At 43.9% G+C, this 17,923-nt stretch overlaps 1 protein-coding gene across 1 annotated transcript; it reads left to right on the forward strand.

Annotated features, from left to right (window-relative positions):
• Positions 1-7,121: 7,121 nt before the first annotated feature.
• MSC (musculin) lies at positions 7,122-10,075 on the forward strand. The gene is made up of 2 exons (XM_048840943.2): positions 7,122-7,842; positions 9,045-10,075. The coding sequence occupies exons 1-2, from the start codon at positions 7,324-7,326 to the stop codon at positions 9,129-9,131; spliced, it is 606 nt and encodes a 201-aa protein (XP_048696900.2). The 5' UTR covers positions 7,122-7,323; the 3' UTR covers positions 9,132-10,075.
• Positions 10,076-17,923: the final 7,848 nt, after the last annotated feature.

Here is a 17,923-nt window from a genome sequence, read left to right on the forward strand (position 1 = left end):
TCTTTCAGATCAAGGTTACATATAATAAAATGCATAAATATTAGATCAAACTACAACTGGTCAAAATAGAAAAAGTTTTCTACCAATATTCATTTGAATCTGAAGGCAAATTATGCTTCATTTGTGTTTGTGACCCTTTTGGGTGTGTTTCCCATGAGCCCTCAATGTTTATTAGTGTGACTATTTATGAAAAGCAAATGTTACATTCAAATGCTCAGATATTCAACAAAAGTGAATTTTGAATTTTATCCTTAATTGTAAAATTCATAACCCATGTTGTGCTGGTTAGTTAAATAAGTCATCCAACCAGGAAACAGAAAGTGTAACAAACCAAGACAACATGAATGGCAAATATTCTCAAAGAACTATCCGACCAAGAATTATCTGTAGACCAAGAATTACACTCTTTACAACCTGCTTGTGTAGCACCTAGCACAATCCGTCCCTGATCTTGATCGGAGCTTATGGGTGCTACTGTAATGTGAAGAATATATGTCTGCCTGTCTATTTTTTATGCGGTTGCCCATTACTGCGGTAACTAGGTACTTTCCAGGAAGATTTCTTCACCGAAGAAAATAGTGAATAATTTAATATAACATATGTGAGAATTCCATGCTCTCGTTTGCAGCTCATTTGTGAACAAAGATGAAATATATTGAAGAAATTATTAATTGTGAATTATTCACTCAACTCAAATCAGAACCCAAAGTATCAGCTTGGATTTTATTTCCATCATTATCATTTTGCGCCCTGATTTTCTCTTGTGTGCTGCTATGTAACTGACTAACCAGGTGCGCCAGCCTGATCTGAGATCCGCAGCATCTCTAGCTAGCTAGGTATACTTCAGGAAGCAAACAAATCGGGTGAAGTCAACACTCCTCCATGTGCTCTGCCCGAGCCCATCTGTAATGAGTGTGCTGGAGCACTGAAGTCTGAAACGTTGTGGTGGTGTTATCTCTCCCCATCTCTTCCGTCTTGCTCTGATGGGCTTCCCTCTCAGACTGAAACACAAGGAGAGTAACATGGTGTTTTCTCCTGGCTGCTTGCTAATCCAGCTAATTTGTTCCAAGAGAAGAAATAAACTGCATACCTAACAGCATCAGAAATTCTGGGCATCCCACTCAAACACTATTTAAAAATCAGAATTCAAATACAAGTATTTTTCTTTATATATATACATATATAAAAGCCCCCCTCCCCTCCTCAAGGCTGATTGACAAAGTGAGCAGAATCCGTGTTCTCACACCACAAGGTATCTATTACATGAGAACTTTCTTCTGGCGCCAGGAGGTATTTAGAGAGTTTGCTTGGCGATTCCATAGGGGAAAGTGTGCTGAAAGTTAGGGATACCTGAGCAAAACTGACTACCAGCCAAACTCTGGGGAAAAGTAATGAGCCTTAGCAATTAATAGTGTCTCATTTTCTTTCCAAAGTTATTAAATCTGAAACTAAACCAATGCACAGAATCCAATAAAAACGAATTAATCCGGCAAACAAGAGGGTCCTGACTTAGAGTATTGTTCAATGCGATTGACGCAATGAACCGTGTTTGCTCGCTGTGTGTATTTTAAGAATTCTGGAATCTAACTGTTCGAAAGCCAAATATGTTTCTTTGTATTTAAAAACAAAAACAAAAACAAAAATACCAAAAGACCTTCTTTTATTTATGTTCTGTAGATCGAAGTAACCGGACAGATAATTATTTTCTATTGCACAACACATACTTTAGGAATTTTATCTCTCTATCTTGATGGACGATGTATATTTGTGTATATCCCTGTACACATATAGTATGCTAGAGGTATTGATCGAGAGATATAGGTATGAATATATTTGTGAGAAATTAAAAAAGCAATGCCATTTTCCCCTGAAATAGCTAAATCTAACACATGTAGGTAAGAAATCGGCTGGAGTAAAATGGCTGGAGTAAAATATAAAAATCCCAGGACATCATAATTAATGTAAGCTCTCCAGCAAGATCTTGGAAAGTTCTTGCTCAGAGAAAGCTTCCCTTTACGTCGATGGAAGTTTTGCCTGCGAGAAGTCTGCAGGATCCGGCTCTATGTTGCATCTTCTTGAGCTCTTCCTTTTCTGTGACATCTTTCCGCGTGGCACACACTGCTTTCGGAAATGTTTCCATCTCGTTGATTCGCACTGTGCATCCGTTCCCACTGAAGAGGTGTTGTCGTCAAAACGCACTTGGTAAACACAATAACTCTAACGATCCAGCATCATCAGGTGTTTCCGTTTTTAAATCCTGGACTTAAAATTAATTTGCCAAGTGTATTCTTTGATTATGTGCTCTGGTAAGAAGTTCCGCGCTTACTATGCAGACTAAAGTCGAGTAAATAATTTTCTTACTTTTCTTTCAGGGGTTCATTTAACACTTGTTTGTTTAAGTTGACATGGCTTAACCCATTCACTAGGGTTTTCTTCTCCTCCTCCTCTCCAAATATCGTGGAAAGGCAGCTCTTTGTGAAACCACCGCTTTGTCTTTTTTTTTTTTTTTTTTTCCGTTTGTGAATAACCTTTCAGGTTCGAGTTTCCTGGATTTCGGTGTGATACTTTCATTAGAATGTCCAAGTCTAAACGAACATTGTTGTCCTTTGCTCGGATCATCACTGAAAAGCTCCACACTGTCGTAAAAACTCTTTATTACTGGTCGTGTGCTCGGGGGCGCTAAAGGAGCGGGGTCAGATCCGCAGCCCGTGTAAATGGAGTATGAGGAGGATCTGGCCCGAGATGTTTTCTTTTTGGAAGGTATGTCGGTTTTATGAGTGCTGTGCAACCTTGATCGTGCCAAACGTCTGGCCCAATGACAGGACAGTAAGCAATGATGTTTAGTAAACCATAGGGCTGGTTCTTGGCATTTCTAGCAGCGACAGGTATTTCTGCGGAGTATGATGAACATAGGGCTGTAAAGCACGGTATTCTCGCTTCCTTGAACACCTTTTCGATGCACAGTGGACGCTTTCCCTTTGAAACTGAGGCGATCCACGAAGTATCACAGCATGAAGTATGACAGGTTTCAGAGGAACAGCCGTGTTAGTCTGTATTCGCAAAAAGAAAAGGAGCACTTGTGGCACCTTAGAGACTAACCACCTTAGAGACTAACCACCTTAGTCTCTAAGGTGCCACAAGTACTCCTTTTCTTTTAGCATGAAGTATTTTTGTCCTGGGTAGCATTTATTAACGAACTCATTTCCCCTCCCTCGGAGAACAGAAGACTGCTCCCAGAGTCCCAGCGCATCTCTCCAGATCAGTGTTGCGAAATTATTGGAAGACAGGAGGGATTCAATTCTGACCTCCCAGAATTTGGCAAAATACATGTTCCTCGCATGCAATGACCTCACGATACAGGCAGCAAAGAGGGAATCAATACTAAAACCTCGCCTAAATTGTCCCGTGGCAGCACGTGCCTCCCTTTTTGTATAATGTTCAGGATGTTTCTTTTATTACACATTTTATTCTTTTATTACACTTTTATTACACAACTTATTACATATTCTTTTTTGTCTATAGGATCAGCAGATAACATCCATCAAGAGCAGAAAGGTGACCAATTACATTTTCTACCAAGTTCCCCTGAATTCTTTTTCAGTTGTTAGGGCTCTCCCTTGTGCCATGTTTGAAAGGCTGCTTGTTGTATGCTCGGTACAGCGTCTAGAGGCAGACACACTCCCTCCTCCAACCACTCTCGCGATTTTATCTTTCCTACTTAGTCCAGAACTATAGCAAGAATAACAAAACCCACCTTTTTAAACTCATTTACCTAGCGCTCTCCAAGAGCTGAAAAATTAGACTTCTCTTCATGATGAGGGATTTGCTGCGGCTAGATACGTTGCGAGCACGGTTAAGTAACATCTGACATCCTTTTGTTCTGGTCTAAAATACTGTTTAAGCAGAAAAATCCGCACGCTACCTCATCCCCAGCACTTTGACACACAAATAGCCTTCCATGCCGTTAAAGCATTGACTTTGACCAGAAATAAAGCGGGGGCATTGTACAGCTTTCACAGCAATCAGTAGGACAGGTCATGGTTGGGCAGCGACTAGCATGATACCGAGCGGTCCTGGTCGGAGTTCCTGGGCACTACAGTGATTCAAATGTCAAAAATGAGAATGAGTTACTGTAAAGACAAGCCAAATAAGCTGTTTTTATGGATTCAAATCGATCCGTTTATTCTGGGTTATTTACCATTACTCCTGTCCAGAGCTCTAGAATCATGTGCAAAAATTAAGGAAAATACATAGTAGGTTCTGGCATATTGCCAAAACATTAAATCCTCCCAACCCCACACAAGCAAGGACTCTCCTACCACTTTCTCACGGAAAACTTAAGTGGATAGATTTTCTGTGTGGCATCACCTTAAAGTCAACAAACATGGCAGGGCAACAAGAGGAAGCCAGTTCCAGAGTTCCCTGAAGAAGGCCCTATCTCCAGCTCTCTCCCCATCCAGACGTTATCTCTATGTATCTATCTTGGTATTTATACTTGGCTCTGCGACATCCAGGTGTCATAGTGTTACACAGAGAAGGCAGAGGTCTTTCACATTGGAGCGGGACTGAATTCAAACTCATGACAAAGAGAGCAGGGTTTGGTTCAATATTTGTTCACACTGTGCTTCTGACTGAGTAGAAGCCCCATTGAAGTCAACGACTTCATACCTGGTAATTGAGAGAGAATTCTGGCTCAATCTTGTAATGAAATATTCCCTGTTCAGTATTTGAGAGAGCATGCACTATTGAAGGATTAAAGTATTTGTTAAAAAATTAATGTGAGCATGACGTAACGCTCTGGCCCCATTAAAGAATTATTCTGAAACTGATATGCTGGTCAGGTTTAGAAGCAATTTAGCGGATTCAAGGGACCACATTCTATTTTGTAAATCCGGAATACCTCCTTAGACTTCAATGGAGTTACTCCCGATTTGCACCATTGGCGATTTTGGTCCAAGATCTGTAATAACCAGGAATTGGGCATAGAGATTGTGTATTTCCCCCCTCTCCATTTTTTCAGGGGGTTTAATCAGATGAAATGAACAATCAATTAGACTTTAATTCGTTGAGGAAGCGCTAGGCGTGAAAGAAAAGATTTGCCAATATAGCTTTTAAGGCTGGGTACCATTTTCCTCTCTGTTTAGAGAAATCCAGCACTTTTTCTCCATTAATCTTTAGCAAAGAAAGCGTTCAGACCGCACCTGAATAAACAATCCAGACTGGGGGAAAAGAAAACCTATATCTGTGCTCCTGATATGTGTCTCTCACTCTGTATTTATATTGATAGCGTGCACTAATAGGTAACGCATAGCATAGTCCTGCTGAGAAAAATCCACCGCCTCATCTTATTTCCCCTACCACTGTAGCATTATGCGTAGCACAGAAAGCAAGCACCCAGAGTCAATCCAAGTTCAAGAGATCCAGTTGCAAGTCTCATTCGTTTTGTTTCAGCGGTTCAACGAATATTGTTGTCAAGTTTCACTTGGAAAGTTTGCCGTAAAATATCCTTCTGTTGAGTCACGCCCCTATGGATGAAGACATTTATACAACGTTAAATTCCCCCAGAGTAAGACCGCAAAACTCGTGAGGAGCTAATTACAATGTGCTGCTGGGTGAAACTGGTCATGATAACAAGGAGAATTGTTCCAGGAATTGTAGCAAAGGGGAAGTTGCCATTTTGGTCGAAGATGAATGTATCGAAAAGATTAAGGAGAAAGATTTAAGACAGATCTTTCCACCTGTTAGAACCATCAGATCCCTACATTCTCCGCAAACTGGAACATTTATTCTAGTTAATTGTATCCAGACAGGGTCGAGAAGGCCAATGAAAGAAACAACAGTTGGGTATTCATTTTGCGAAGGAGATTTTTATTCCGCTTCTATCAAAGTTATTTCTATATTGCATTTGTATATTACCATTTCCAGTGGACTGAGTATTTTTTCCCTGTGCAGGGAGAACAGGAGAACTGCAAAACGGAATGTGCAAACTAGGATTAACTTTTACAGGAAAGCCGCCTCCTTTAAATTCGTATATGTAACAGAACTATACGGATTCCAGATCGGTTTGATTCAATTAAGATTGCTCCAGGGGAGAAGAAATCTCCACACACATTTATGTCCGTTTGCCACTTCCTATAATTTTGTGCGAGCTATTCGCAATGCCATATGTCATTTCTTTTTCGTGACTTTTAACTACATTACTCATTAAAAAAAAAAAACCCAAACCTACTTGGTTTTCAGCTATCGTTTTGTTTGCTCGCTCGCTCTCCAACGCCTATAGCCCGCGCACAGTGCAGAACCAAGTCACTGCCCAGAAATCAGTGCGGGCCTCGTCCCTAACAGGTGGAACTCCACGTAGAGCGGGGTGCTCCCGCCGCTGTAGGTCTGGCCTATTGCCTACCATTGCAGAGCCGTCCCGAAAAACGGGGCCAGGCATCATCCATCCAGTCTTATTCGGAAAGCGCGGAAAGACGAAGGGGTTTTGCCCGTAAGTTCTTTGGGGGCCGGTGTGTCGCCGTAACGGGCGGGTCACTCCATTGCAGCTACAGGTATATGAGGATAATGCGACTGAGCTTTCAGTCCCCACTCAGGCACTGACCCAATGGACGCTCGGCCTGAGCGAGGGCGGCAGGATCCCCGCTCCGCGGTGTCCCTGCCGAGCCCCCCCAGCGAAGGGCCCGGCGGAGCTGTGGGGGTTGGGGCAGCCGGGACTCGCGGTGTCGTTTCCCGCGGACGGTGTGGCCGGAGCGGGGCAGCGGGGCCGCCCAAAGCCTAGGTGCTGGTGGTGCTGCCGCACGCCGGGCCTGGCTTGAAGTGGTTCCCAGCGTGTACAGGGGTTACCCTTCGGGTCAATGGCTCTCAGCACCCCCACTATCCACACTGTGCCTGCACCCCCGGCCCAAAGGGCGGGCGCTTGACCCCCTTCCTGCCCAGCCCTGCGCCCCGGCCCCCGCAGCAGCGCCAGGGCCCGTGGCGGGGCTGCCGGGCACACCCTGCGGTGCCTGGGAAGGGCTCAGCCGCTGCGGGGGGCCGGGGCGGGGGGGGGGGAGCTCCGGGCGCTTTGCCCGCTGCCGTGTGCGCGCAGGGAGGAGGGGGAGCGCCCCCCCCAGCCTCTTGCCCTCCCTCTCACCCCCTCCCCCTCTGCAGATGGTTCGCTCCGGGCCCCCGGCTATATAGCCCCGTCGGCTGGGGGCATCCCCCCGAGCGTCCCGGCGCGGGGTGAGGGCGGGGCGGCCGCGGTGCTGGGCGGACTCCTCGCCTGCGCTGCCTGCCCGGCGCCGCTGCCCCCCGAGCCCGTCTCTCCCCGGGGGAAGGGCGCGTGCCATGTCCACGGGCTCGGCCAGCGACGCCGAGGAGCTGCCCGCCATGGAGCTGCGGGGGCTGCCGCTGGGCTACCCGCCGCCCGCCGCCCAGCGCCAGCCCCGCGGCCCGCTCTATCCCTCGGCGGACCAGTCCTCCGCGGCCGAGGAGGAGGAGGACGAGGAGGAGGAGGAGGAGGACGGCGAGGGGCGCTGCGCGGTGGCGGGGCCGGCCGGGGGCTGCAAGAGGAAGCGGGCCCGGGCGGGCGGCAAGAAGCCGCCGCCGCCGCCGCTGCTGTCCCGGGGCGCGCCGGGCGAGTGCAAGCAGTCGCAGCGCAACGCGGCCAACGCCCGCGAGCGGGCCCGCATGCGGGTGCTGAGCAAGGCGTTCTCCCGCCTCAAGACCAGCCTGCCCTGGGTGCCGCCCGACACCAAGCTCTCCAAGCTCGACACGCTGCGCCTGGCGTCCAGCTACATCGCCCACCTCCGGCAGCTGCTGCAGGAGGATCGCTACGAGAACGGCTACGTGCACCCTGTCAACCTGGTAAGCCCTCCCCAGGCGAGGCGAGGCTGGCCCGCCCCTCGGTGGATGGGCCGGGGGTGGGGGCAGAATGGACGGACAGAGGGATGGCAGACAAGGTTGTTGGGTTGCTTTTTTTTTTTTTTGGGGGGGGGGGGGGGACCTCGCACACCTGGAGCCTGCTTCCCAGAGGTGCTGAGCTGGCTTGGCACGCCCGGCCCTGTCAATCCGGTGCCAGGCGTGTCAAGCTGGGCACCGCACAATCGCGGGCACTTGTGGGTCTGCAACCTCCATCGTGGAGCTGGAGTCTGTCCAGTCCCTGCTCAGAGGGAGCTGTGCGTGCTGGGGATGAACACGTAGTACCTCGGGGAGAGGGGGCGTTTGTGGAGAGGAAGAACGGACCCGTCGACATGTGTTTGTTTTTATACGCTGACAAGTCCCCCTGAAAAATAATTAGTGATCTAACTCATCTGGTCTAACTCTTACTTCTGATGTTTAACTTCAGCGTGTCTGTAGCTGGTACGCTACATTTTCCAGCGTTTTTAGATTTCCCCCTATTTCTTTAAACTGTGTAGATCAGTCCATCAGAGTGGTGTTTATTATCCAGGCAAAACCCAAGTTATCCGCTCAGTTACAGCTTTGAAAAAATCCGCAATCATCCCATTTACACCAGTCTAACCAAGAGGCAATGTTGGCCTAAAGTGATGCAGAGCCTAGATGTGCTTATGTTGGGGAGTCTGAATCAGAAGCCTTTAACGAATTCATTCTTTGGATATTAGGCAAGTTAAACGACTGAGGAAAATAGAATTCATTCTACAGGTCATTTTGCAGCACAAGCTTTCACTAAATCCACAGTTTAAGACCTGAGGCATAAAAAAGAGGATTGCTGTTTTGTCTTTCTAGATGTATTAGGATGGTGATTATTTAGCACTAGTTTAAGGGCCTGTTATTTATAAAACTAGGAAATCAATTACAAGGCATTTTTTAAATATTATATGTTTGGACATGAATAAATGGATGCTGGTAATAATAACAAGTTAAGGTGCATTTGATTCCAATTAAAATAATACTTTTTAGGGAGAACCAGTTTGCAGTGCTTCCCAGTGTGACTAAAACTGTTCGTTTTTTAAATATGGGGTGCTGGGAAATTAACTGTTAATAAAAACTCCAGTTTTACTTTATAGTGCAACCATCCTTCTAATGTGAAATGCCTTTTTTGTTTACAGACTTGGCCCTTTGTGGTTTCAGGACGACCAGAATCTGACACCAAAGAAGTTTCTACAGCTAACAGACTATGTGGAACTACAGCTTAGCTGAAGTAAAGCTAATTTTTTGCTGGATATTTTAAGAGCTATGATTTATGGGCACAAAACTAAAGGATGGTGACTAGAAGCCATCTCTAACAAACAATGTGAAATCTTTGTACCCTACCCCTTCTTTCCCTTATAGTTCTGAGGGGAAATGCACTTAAAGGGAAGGAATAAAGAAGGGAGGAGGTGAGATGGGAATTTCTCTGAACTGGCTGCAGCAGCTGAAGTCCGGGATTTGGAAAGGCCTTTCTTTTGCTGCATCATTACTACCACTGCCTGAGGACCTGTTGACCCGAGGCTTTTAAAGTAGTGGAAGAGGATTATAACATTATAGAATTAACAGCATGGACCAAAATCAGACTCTACAAACTAATCCCAAACAGTGTTATTTGTATTCTAAAGCAAAGCAGTATTCTAGAGTAGTTTTGAAACAAATAGATTTATAATATATTTCGATGGCTTTTGTATTCATGAATCCTATTTCCTGCAGCTATACAATAAATATAGTCATATTACTTTTGTCCTTTTAACTAGATTTTTTTTAAAGACATTGAAGTAGCATAAGCGAGGTCCTGCAGTTAGGTTATGGCCCTTTTTTATGTGTTAAGGTGCCATGTACAAGAGCAGCGACTATCCCTAGGACACATTACTAGATAGGACAAACCTGTGTCTTAACCTGGAAGGGATCCTGCTTACTCTAAAACTGGGGAACACGTGTTGTAAGGAATGTATTTGTATCAAACTATAGAAGATCAGGAAGTTTAAAATATTTTAAACAGTCTGTCCTGTCATATTATGCTCATCTATGAAGGATACTAACCCTAATGTGTATTCTAGTGACATTTCTTCATCCAGTAAAGTGCTGTAATGAGGATGCCATCAAATGAGTTGCAAATGTAAATAACTTTATTTTTTTATAAATGACATTAAAAGCTTTGTTACAACAATTCACTGACTTGTTGGTGCTATGGTAGTGTCTGACTGCATCAAAATAAGGGTATGTCTACACTACAGCTGCTACAGCAGCACAATTACAGCGCTGCAGCTGTGTCCTTGTAGCACCACAGTGTAGACGCTTCCTACATTGACAGAAGGGGTTTTTCCATTGCCGTAGTTTATCCAACTCTTGGAGAGGCAGTAGCTAAGTCGATAAAAGAATTCTTCCATTGGCCTAGCCGCATCTACACCAGGAATTGGGTCGTCTTAACTGTGGCACTCAGGGTGTAAAATTTTTTGCAGCCCTTTGAGTGACGTAGAGAGGTTGATCTAATTTTTAAATGTAGACCAGACATAAAAATATTCATTATAAAGGTGTTCCTGAAATCTGACCTTATCAACACATTGTTTCTTTTTTTTTCTTTATCTTTTGGGTGGGGATATTCTCTAGCAACACAGACAGACAATAGCATTACTCCCTCCAGCTCACCAAAACAATTCACCTTTATTACAGTAACACACCAGTCAGCAGAGAAAAGCAAGTTTGAAAGATTTACAGAATACATTGATTCACAGAAAAGAAAAATACATGTAGATTAACTAATGGATGTCAGCAATACATTCCTTTTCGAAGCCTGAAAGATAATGTAATAATCCTTTGCAACTGTTCCTTGTCATTCTACCATTCAAGCTGCAGTCAGCTTTGCTTTTATTTGTATTTGTGCAGTGGGAAAGCCAGCTGAGTTTTGCTAGTTGGAAGCAGACCTTTCCTGTTTCTTAACTCCGAAGATTAAAAATCCTGAGATAAGATTTGTTTTCAGAAAATATTTTCTTTGGGTTTAGCTCACAGTCATTGCAATGAGGGGGAGGGTTGAATCCTTTTAAAAAAGAAGTGGCCTCATCTCAATTTAAGCAATAGGATAAAGTAGCATTTGTTTAACAAGAACTGGTTTAACTCCTGTGTCTTTATAGCGGAGCGAGATTCCTTGAAAAGTATACTGGAAAGCAGCCTACAGTGTCTAATCTCCCAGAGGCTAGCTTGTACTCCTGCTTAGTATCTGGTGCTCCCCTGGGGGAAGAATTAAAAGAACAACTTAGTTAAGTTGCTCTCCTTACCATCAAGTTAAAAAATGATTCCTGCACAACAGAAGTTGGGACTTGATCCAGTACCCATTGAAGTCAATAGGAGTCTCCCAGTGACTTTAATAGGAGTTGGACCAAGTCCATAGACCATCAGATGTTGCTTCCAGTTACATCTGGAATAACTCTGTTGAAGGAAGTTCGAGCTACTCCTAGTTTGCACCCACATAACTGAGAGATGCTCACCCTCACTAGGAAGTAACGTAAGAGTGCAAAGTAAGGTAGGAATCCAAAGATATCCTAGCGAAGAGGAAAAACCTTAAGGAAAGTGTAATATAAGATAAAAAAAATCAGACTCATGTTTTCAGTTCTGGGTCCTTGAGAAAAGATTATTTAACAATTTCACTGAGGTGCCACTTGAGATAATCTTATTTGTGATCCTGAGCTGTTTTGGGCCCTGATCCCTGCTGTAATTGGTAAATTACCCTAGGAGACTGGACAAACATTGAAGGAATGGAAAAGTTTAATCGGTATAGAAAGATTAGCATGGAAACATTGAAAAGAATGGAAAGAAAAAAGGCCCAAAATATGAACCAGTTATATATGAAGTAAATATAGTAAGTCAAAAATTGGGGGATGGAGCATGCAAAGGGTAGAAATCTCTTTTAGCTGCAGTCAGCGTGCCATACAATACTGTCTCTAAAGTACTCACTGGTGACTTTAGAATATAAAATAAAGTTGTTTGTCAAAAAACAGTGAATATATTTATTTTACCTGCTTCTTCATTGTAGGCTTTTTAAAAGGATAAATATCTATAATAACATGACAATTGTAGAAGTACAGATTTCACATATGCTCTTTAGTTAAATGCACCTCAAGATTTGATTGTAATATTTTCAAGAATTCACTCAATTTTAATTCCTGTGTTCATAAATATTTTCTTAAAGACATCTCAAGGAGCTTTTTCCTTCTGATCTGTCACTGAGAAGCATTTTGTAATGCAAAAAGTGAGATGCTCATTTGCACTAACTTGCTGTGGGTGAACATGCTGACAGGAAGTTTGTTGTCCTGCCTGGGGGAATGGGTAGGGCAGGCTATAGGCTCTAGCATGCCTGGTCTATATGAAAGCAACGCTCTGGCTCTGCTCTAACAGCCTTTCGCAGGCAAAACTCAGAAATAGCAGGATCTCGGTCATGTGACCAGTTCGTTAGAAACCCATTTTAAGCACTTACACATTTCCAAGGAGGAATTACAGGATTTGGGCTTTCTTTCCTGGGTTTTGCCATCCTGATGGAGAATTTCAATTCTATTTTAAAAGAGTGGCACCATTCTGTTGGGCTGGGTGTGAGTTACCTGAGCCTGGAAAGGGGTGGGCTAGTTTCTTTTATGCTTAAAATGAATAAAAAATGCATAGTATGTTCAGACCAGCGATCTGCAAAGATGAAAGGTAAGACGCAGCTAAGTTTTTAATTACAACTGGCATTTCTAAGCTCACTGACCTTTTTGTTATATAGTCCCATCTTTTGTGACACTGGCACAAGGTACAGAGTCAGTCCATCCTGATCCCAGGCTCATTTACTAATGTCCCCATAGCCTTAATATTTTAAAAATGAACGGACAAATCAGCTGCAATTCTCATTCAGCCTTTACTCAGGAAGACTTGTTAAATATGAAATCTTAAGGGCCAATTCCCGCCCTCTGATACATGCCTACTTTGACAGATCTGAAGAAGCATTTGTCCCCCAAAATTCTGTTTATGATTTTCAAATTAGTATAAAAGCTGCATGGAAATCTGTTTGCAGTTCTTTACACGGAGCTTTCATATAGCAAATATCACATCACTGTCAAGATAACTGCCTCCAACAAGAAAATGTACAGAGATATATATGTACACACACACACACACAAATCTCCAATACATGCCACTGTTTAGACATGGGAAGAAATGCCTCTTACATTATGAATGATAAAAATATTGATCTGAGCAAAACAGATGTAGTTTGCCTTTAATTTTTGCTCAAGACACACCTTTTGAATTTGGGTAAATCATAAGCATGTAGTTTTTAAAACTTCAGATTCACCCCAGATTTAGAGTAAAAATTAAATCTGCTCAGTTAAAACCTAAATGTTTGAGCTCTATCTGGGAAAATGAGAAGAGGGGGAAGACATGGGGTTTTGGAACCTGAAATCTATTCACCAACCCAAGTTCAGGGTAGTTTCAGCCTCTTCTTGCATGGAGCCAGATGCTCCTATCTATTTTGCCACATGATGAGTAGTCCCTTTCTCCACCAGTAGTCCTATTTAAATAAATAATAGAATTATATAATGTAGAGCTGGAAGGGACCTCGGCAAGTCATCAAGTCTAGTCCCCTGTGCTGAGGCAGGAATAAACCTAAACCATCCCTGACTCGTGTTTGTCCAATGTGTACTTAAAAACCTCTAATGATGGAGACTCCACAACTTCCCTTGGAATCCTATTCCAGAGCTTAACTACCCTTAAAGTTAGAAAGTTTTTCTTTGGTACCATGAGACAAGATACCACTCAGTGTGACAAAGAGGAAGAATCTGACTCAAGATATATTGCACCCACTGGGTCAATGTAAATAAAAGTTCTGTGGTTCCACCACTGGGTCACCCACATCTCTGCTATCCACACCTCACCAGCTTATGCAGGATTTGTGCACAGAGCCTTCATGCAGTCCACAGGGGATGCTAAGCCTCTCCCAACCTACAGCTGCTTTGCCATTGCCCAGAGATATTTTAAAATCAAAACTGCATGTTTTCCTAAAAGATATGATCTAGTTCAAACAGGAATTAATTCAGGAAAGTGCTGTGACCTGTGTTAGACAGGATGTCAGACTAGACTAGCACAATGGTCCCTTCTGGCATTATAATCTATGAATCTCCAGTGGAGTGGAGGCCCAGTGTAAGGCTCTGCAAAGCACGGGTGAATTTCACCCTTAGCAATTAACTGATGCCTTCAAAGATACTAAATAAAATTTTCGAAAGAGACTAAGGACCTTTTTCAAGCTAAATCCCATGGGATTTACACACTTAGGCTATGTCTACTCTGCCGCGGTAAATCGACCTAGAAACTGTCCCGTCGACTTACCTTACTCTTCTCGTCAGGGGTAGAGTACAGGGGTTGACTGGAGAGCGATCTGCTGTCGATTTGGCGAGTCTTCACTAGACCCACTAAATCGCCTGCCACTGGATCGATCTCAGAGCATCAATCCTGGCTGTAGTGTAGACATAGCCTCAGGTGCTTTTGAAAATTCCACGGTGCCTATCTACATCTTTAAGTGCATAAATGCCTTTTCAAATCTGGCCCTAAGGGACTCAGAAATCTAAGCCCCGTTCTACTGCTATATTCTTATTGTTCAATCATGTAATTTCTATCCATAGAGATTCTGTGGTACAGTATGATTCATTTAAGATTCTCATCTTATTTGACTCTATTCTTTCTTTCAGATATAGTGTCACTCCCCCACTAACATCATCTGCTCTGTCATTCCTGTATCTTTTGTACCCTGGTATTAATGTGTCCTATTGATTATCCCTATCCTATCAAGTTTTTGTGATGTCTATTATATAAATATCCTCATTTAATGCCAGGCATTGTCATTCACTCATCTTAAGACTTCCAGCATTTGTATATAAGCACTTGTCAGTATTTAGTTGCTCTCCACTTTGGGCGATAGTGGTTGGAAGTTTTGGAAGAACTGCCAAGGACTGAATGGAGTTTGAGGGCCTCGTTCTCCACTGCCTTGAACTTTGCACAGTCATTTACACCTGGGGAAAGGGAGTGCAAGTGAGTCTAAAATGCTACCATTTCGATTCGATAGCATTTTGTTCCTACTTTGCACAAGTATAAATGACTAATGGAGGTGGCAAGGCAATGTCCAATCAAGCCAAGAGAATCAATTTCTCTCTCATTCCTCAGGATGAACCTCCCAGGGTAGAATGGAGACACATTGGGAGGGAAAATTCTGCCCAGTGTGCTGCCTGTCATGGATAAATAAGGACTTCTGACTCAAGGGATTTCAACCCACCTCCTTTTGCCAGCACCAAAATTCAAAGAAAAAACTGACAGGTTTCAGAGGAACAGCCGTGTTAGTCTGTATTCGCAAAAAGAAAAGGAGTACTTGTGGCACCTTAGAGACTAACCAATTTATTTGAGCATGAGCTTTCGTGAGCCACAGCTCACTTCATCAGATGTGTACCGTGGAAACTGCAGCAGACTTTATATACACACAGAGAATATGAAACAATACCTCCTCCCACCCCACTGTCCTGCTGGTAAAAAAAACTGAGGATCCAATAAAAGAATACAGAGGGCACTTTTTGGAAAGTCCCTGTCAGACAAGCTAAAATAATCAAGCTGGACCCATAGCTAGCCTATGTAACCATGTGATCTAAGTTGTGTTGCCATGCCATCCCTGTTTATTATTCCCTTGTCTACATGGGAAAGTTTTACTAGCTACACCAATTATAATGATAAAGGTACATCTAACCCTTGTGTGGACACTCTTATTCTGATTTGAGTCACTTTTTTTTTTTTGGTTTAGCTTAAACTCCTTCCCAAGTGACATAAGCTAAACCAAAAACGGCACACATACACATTAGAATAAGAGCGTCCACATGGTGATTATACTGATATAACTATAGCAGTTTAAATTCATATCTTAGCTTATACAAAAAATCCCAACCCTTTGCCACATGGATAAGGTCTCACACTCACTTTTTGCATCTTGTTTCACATTCATGTGTAAGCTTTTCAGGGCAGGGACCATGTTTCCCAGAGTTTGTATGCTGCCTAGCACAATAAGGCCGCACAATAAGGCCCCAATGTACCCATGAGGCGTGTTACACACATGGCAGGGAAAAAGCAGATCAATACTTATGATCCACCGTACAACAAGTGTGTTTGTCCTTTAGGCAGGAAGAAGGCTGAGAAGAGGGCTGCTTTCAAGTTTCGCATTTCCAAGGGGCTTTCATGAGAAACAAAAATGAAAATAAAAATGATCTTAAAAATTCTGGACAATGTTTTTATGTTGTTCTTGTGAGAATTTTTAAAATAGGGTTTAAACTTTAGGAAGACTGATCAGTTTATGGGAACAGGTGGTGACGGGGGCGGGGGAGCAGATTTCTAAAAGGTGTTTTGGTGCCTAAAGGTGCAGATAGGTGCCTCGTGGGATTTTCAAAAGTGCCTTAGTTTTTATAAATCTCGCAGGGCGCCTAGCCACATCTTCAGGCATTTAAATACCTTTGAAGCTGGATATGAGTCAGCAGTGTGCCCTTGTTGCCAAGAAGGCCAATGGCATTTTGGGATGTATAAGTAGGGGCATAGCGAGCAGATCGAGGGACGTGATCGTTCCCCTCTATTCGACATTGGTGAGGCCTCATCTGGAGTACTGTGTCCAGTTTTGGGCCCCACACTACAAGAAGGATGTGGATAAATTGGAGAGAGTCCAGCGAAGGGCAACAAAAATGATTAGGGGTCTGGAACACATGACTTATGAGGAGAGGCTGAGGGAGCTGGGATTGTTTAGCCTGCAGAAGAGAAGAATGAGGGGGGATTTGATAGCTGCTTTCAACTACCTGAAAGGGGGTTCCAAAGAGGATGGCTCTAGACTGTTCTCAATGGTAGCAGATGACAGAACGAGGAGTAATGGTCTCAAGTTGCAGTGGGGGAGGTTTAGATTGGATATTAGGAAAAACTTTTTCACTATGAGGATGGTGAAACACTGGAATGCGTTACCTAGGGAGGTGGTAGAATCTCCTTCCTTAGAGGTTTTTAAGGTCAGGCTTGACAAAGCCCTGGCTGGGATGATTTAACTGGGAATTGGTCCTGCTTCAAGCAGGGGGTTGGACTAGATGACCTTCTGGGGTCCCTTCCAACCCTGATATTCTATGATTCTATGAAAAATATGGCCCTAAGGGTATATCTACACTGCATTGTATCCCAGGTCTGTGGGATCCGGGCTTGTAGACTCAGTGTTTCCAAGCCCATGCTTGAGTGTTCATAGTGCACTGTACACTTGGGCTTACAATTACTGGCCCCAGGTCTCACAGCCATGCTAACACATCCATACTGCACTGTGCAGACCTTCTGACTTGGGTTTGTGGCTTGAGCTTCATCCACTCTGCAAAATGACAGGGTCTGGACCCAAAACACAGTGAGACTCCAGCTCTGACCCACCCCCCTTAGCCGGCTCCTAGGATCCAGGTCCTGAGTGCTTGCTGATCTGAATTAGATTGATTTGTGTGTGGATGGAAGGGGGGCTTGGGCTCAGAGCCTGGGCTTAGTATGCAGTATAGACATACCCTTAGTGTTTTAATGGTTTTGGAGCTGGGTTAGGTAGGAAGCCTAGGTAAGAGGTGGAAGCATCAAAATAGCTTCCAGCAACTGGGAGGCTGAGACTATGATCTGGAGTTAGTCCCAGCAAACACTATGTCCCTGCTGATAGAATTTTTCCCTGTATTCCCCATGCATCCTGTCTTCCTACTCCCAGTTTCCAGATTGACTCTTGGCTCAGGAAATGGCAGATGGGTTGGAGCAGATGTGCAGTGGGGAGACCGGTTAGGCGGCAGAAGAAGGGAATTGGTCTCAGGAAGATGGCTCAGGTTAGGGTGCTTTCACAGAGAAAGGAGATCTGGTATTTTGTGTGGGCAGAGAGAAGGACAGGCATTTGGGAGCAGATTGGGGCATGGGAACGTACTTAGCTCTTCGAACAGTTAGTGTTACTAAAGCCCTACTCCAGAAAATGCACAAAGAG

Source organism: Caretta caretta, chromosome 2 (assembly GCF_965140235.1).
Source record: "Caretta caretta isolate rCarCar2 chromosome 2, rCarCar1.hap1, whole genome shotgun sequence".
Classification (NCBI taxonomy): Eukaryota; Metazoa; Chordata; order Testudines; family Cheloniidae; genus Caretta; species Caretta caretta.

Bases quoted from the DNA above. Each gene is read 5' to 3' on its own strand.
- MSC (XM_048840943.2), top strand. From the start codon at position 7,324: ATGTCCACGGGCTCGGCCAGCGACGCCGAGGAGCTGCCCGCCATGGAG. The intron at 7,843-9,044 runs GTAAGCCCTCCC...TTTTGTTTACAG, and splicing joins ACGTGCACCCTGTCAACCTG to ACTTGGCCCTTTGTGGTTTC.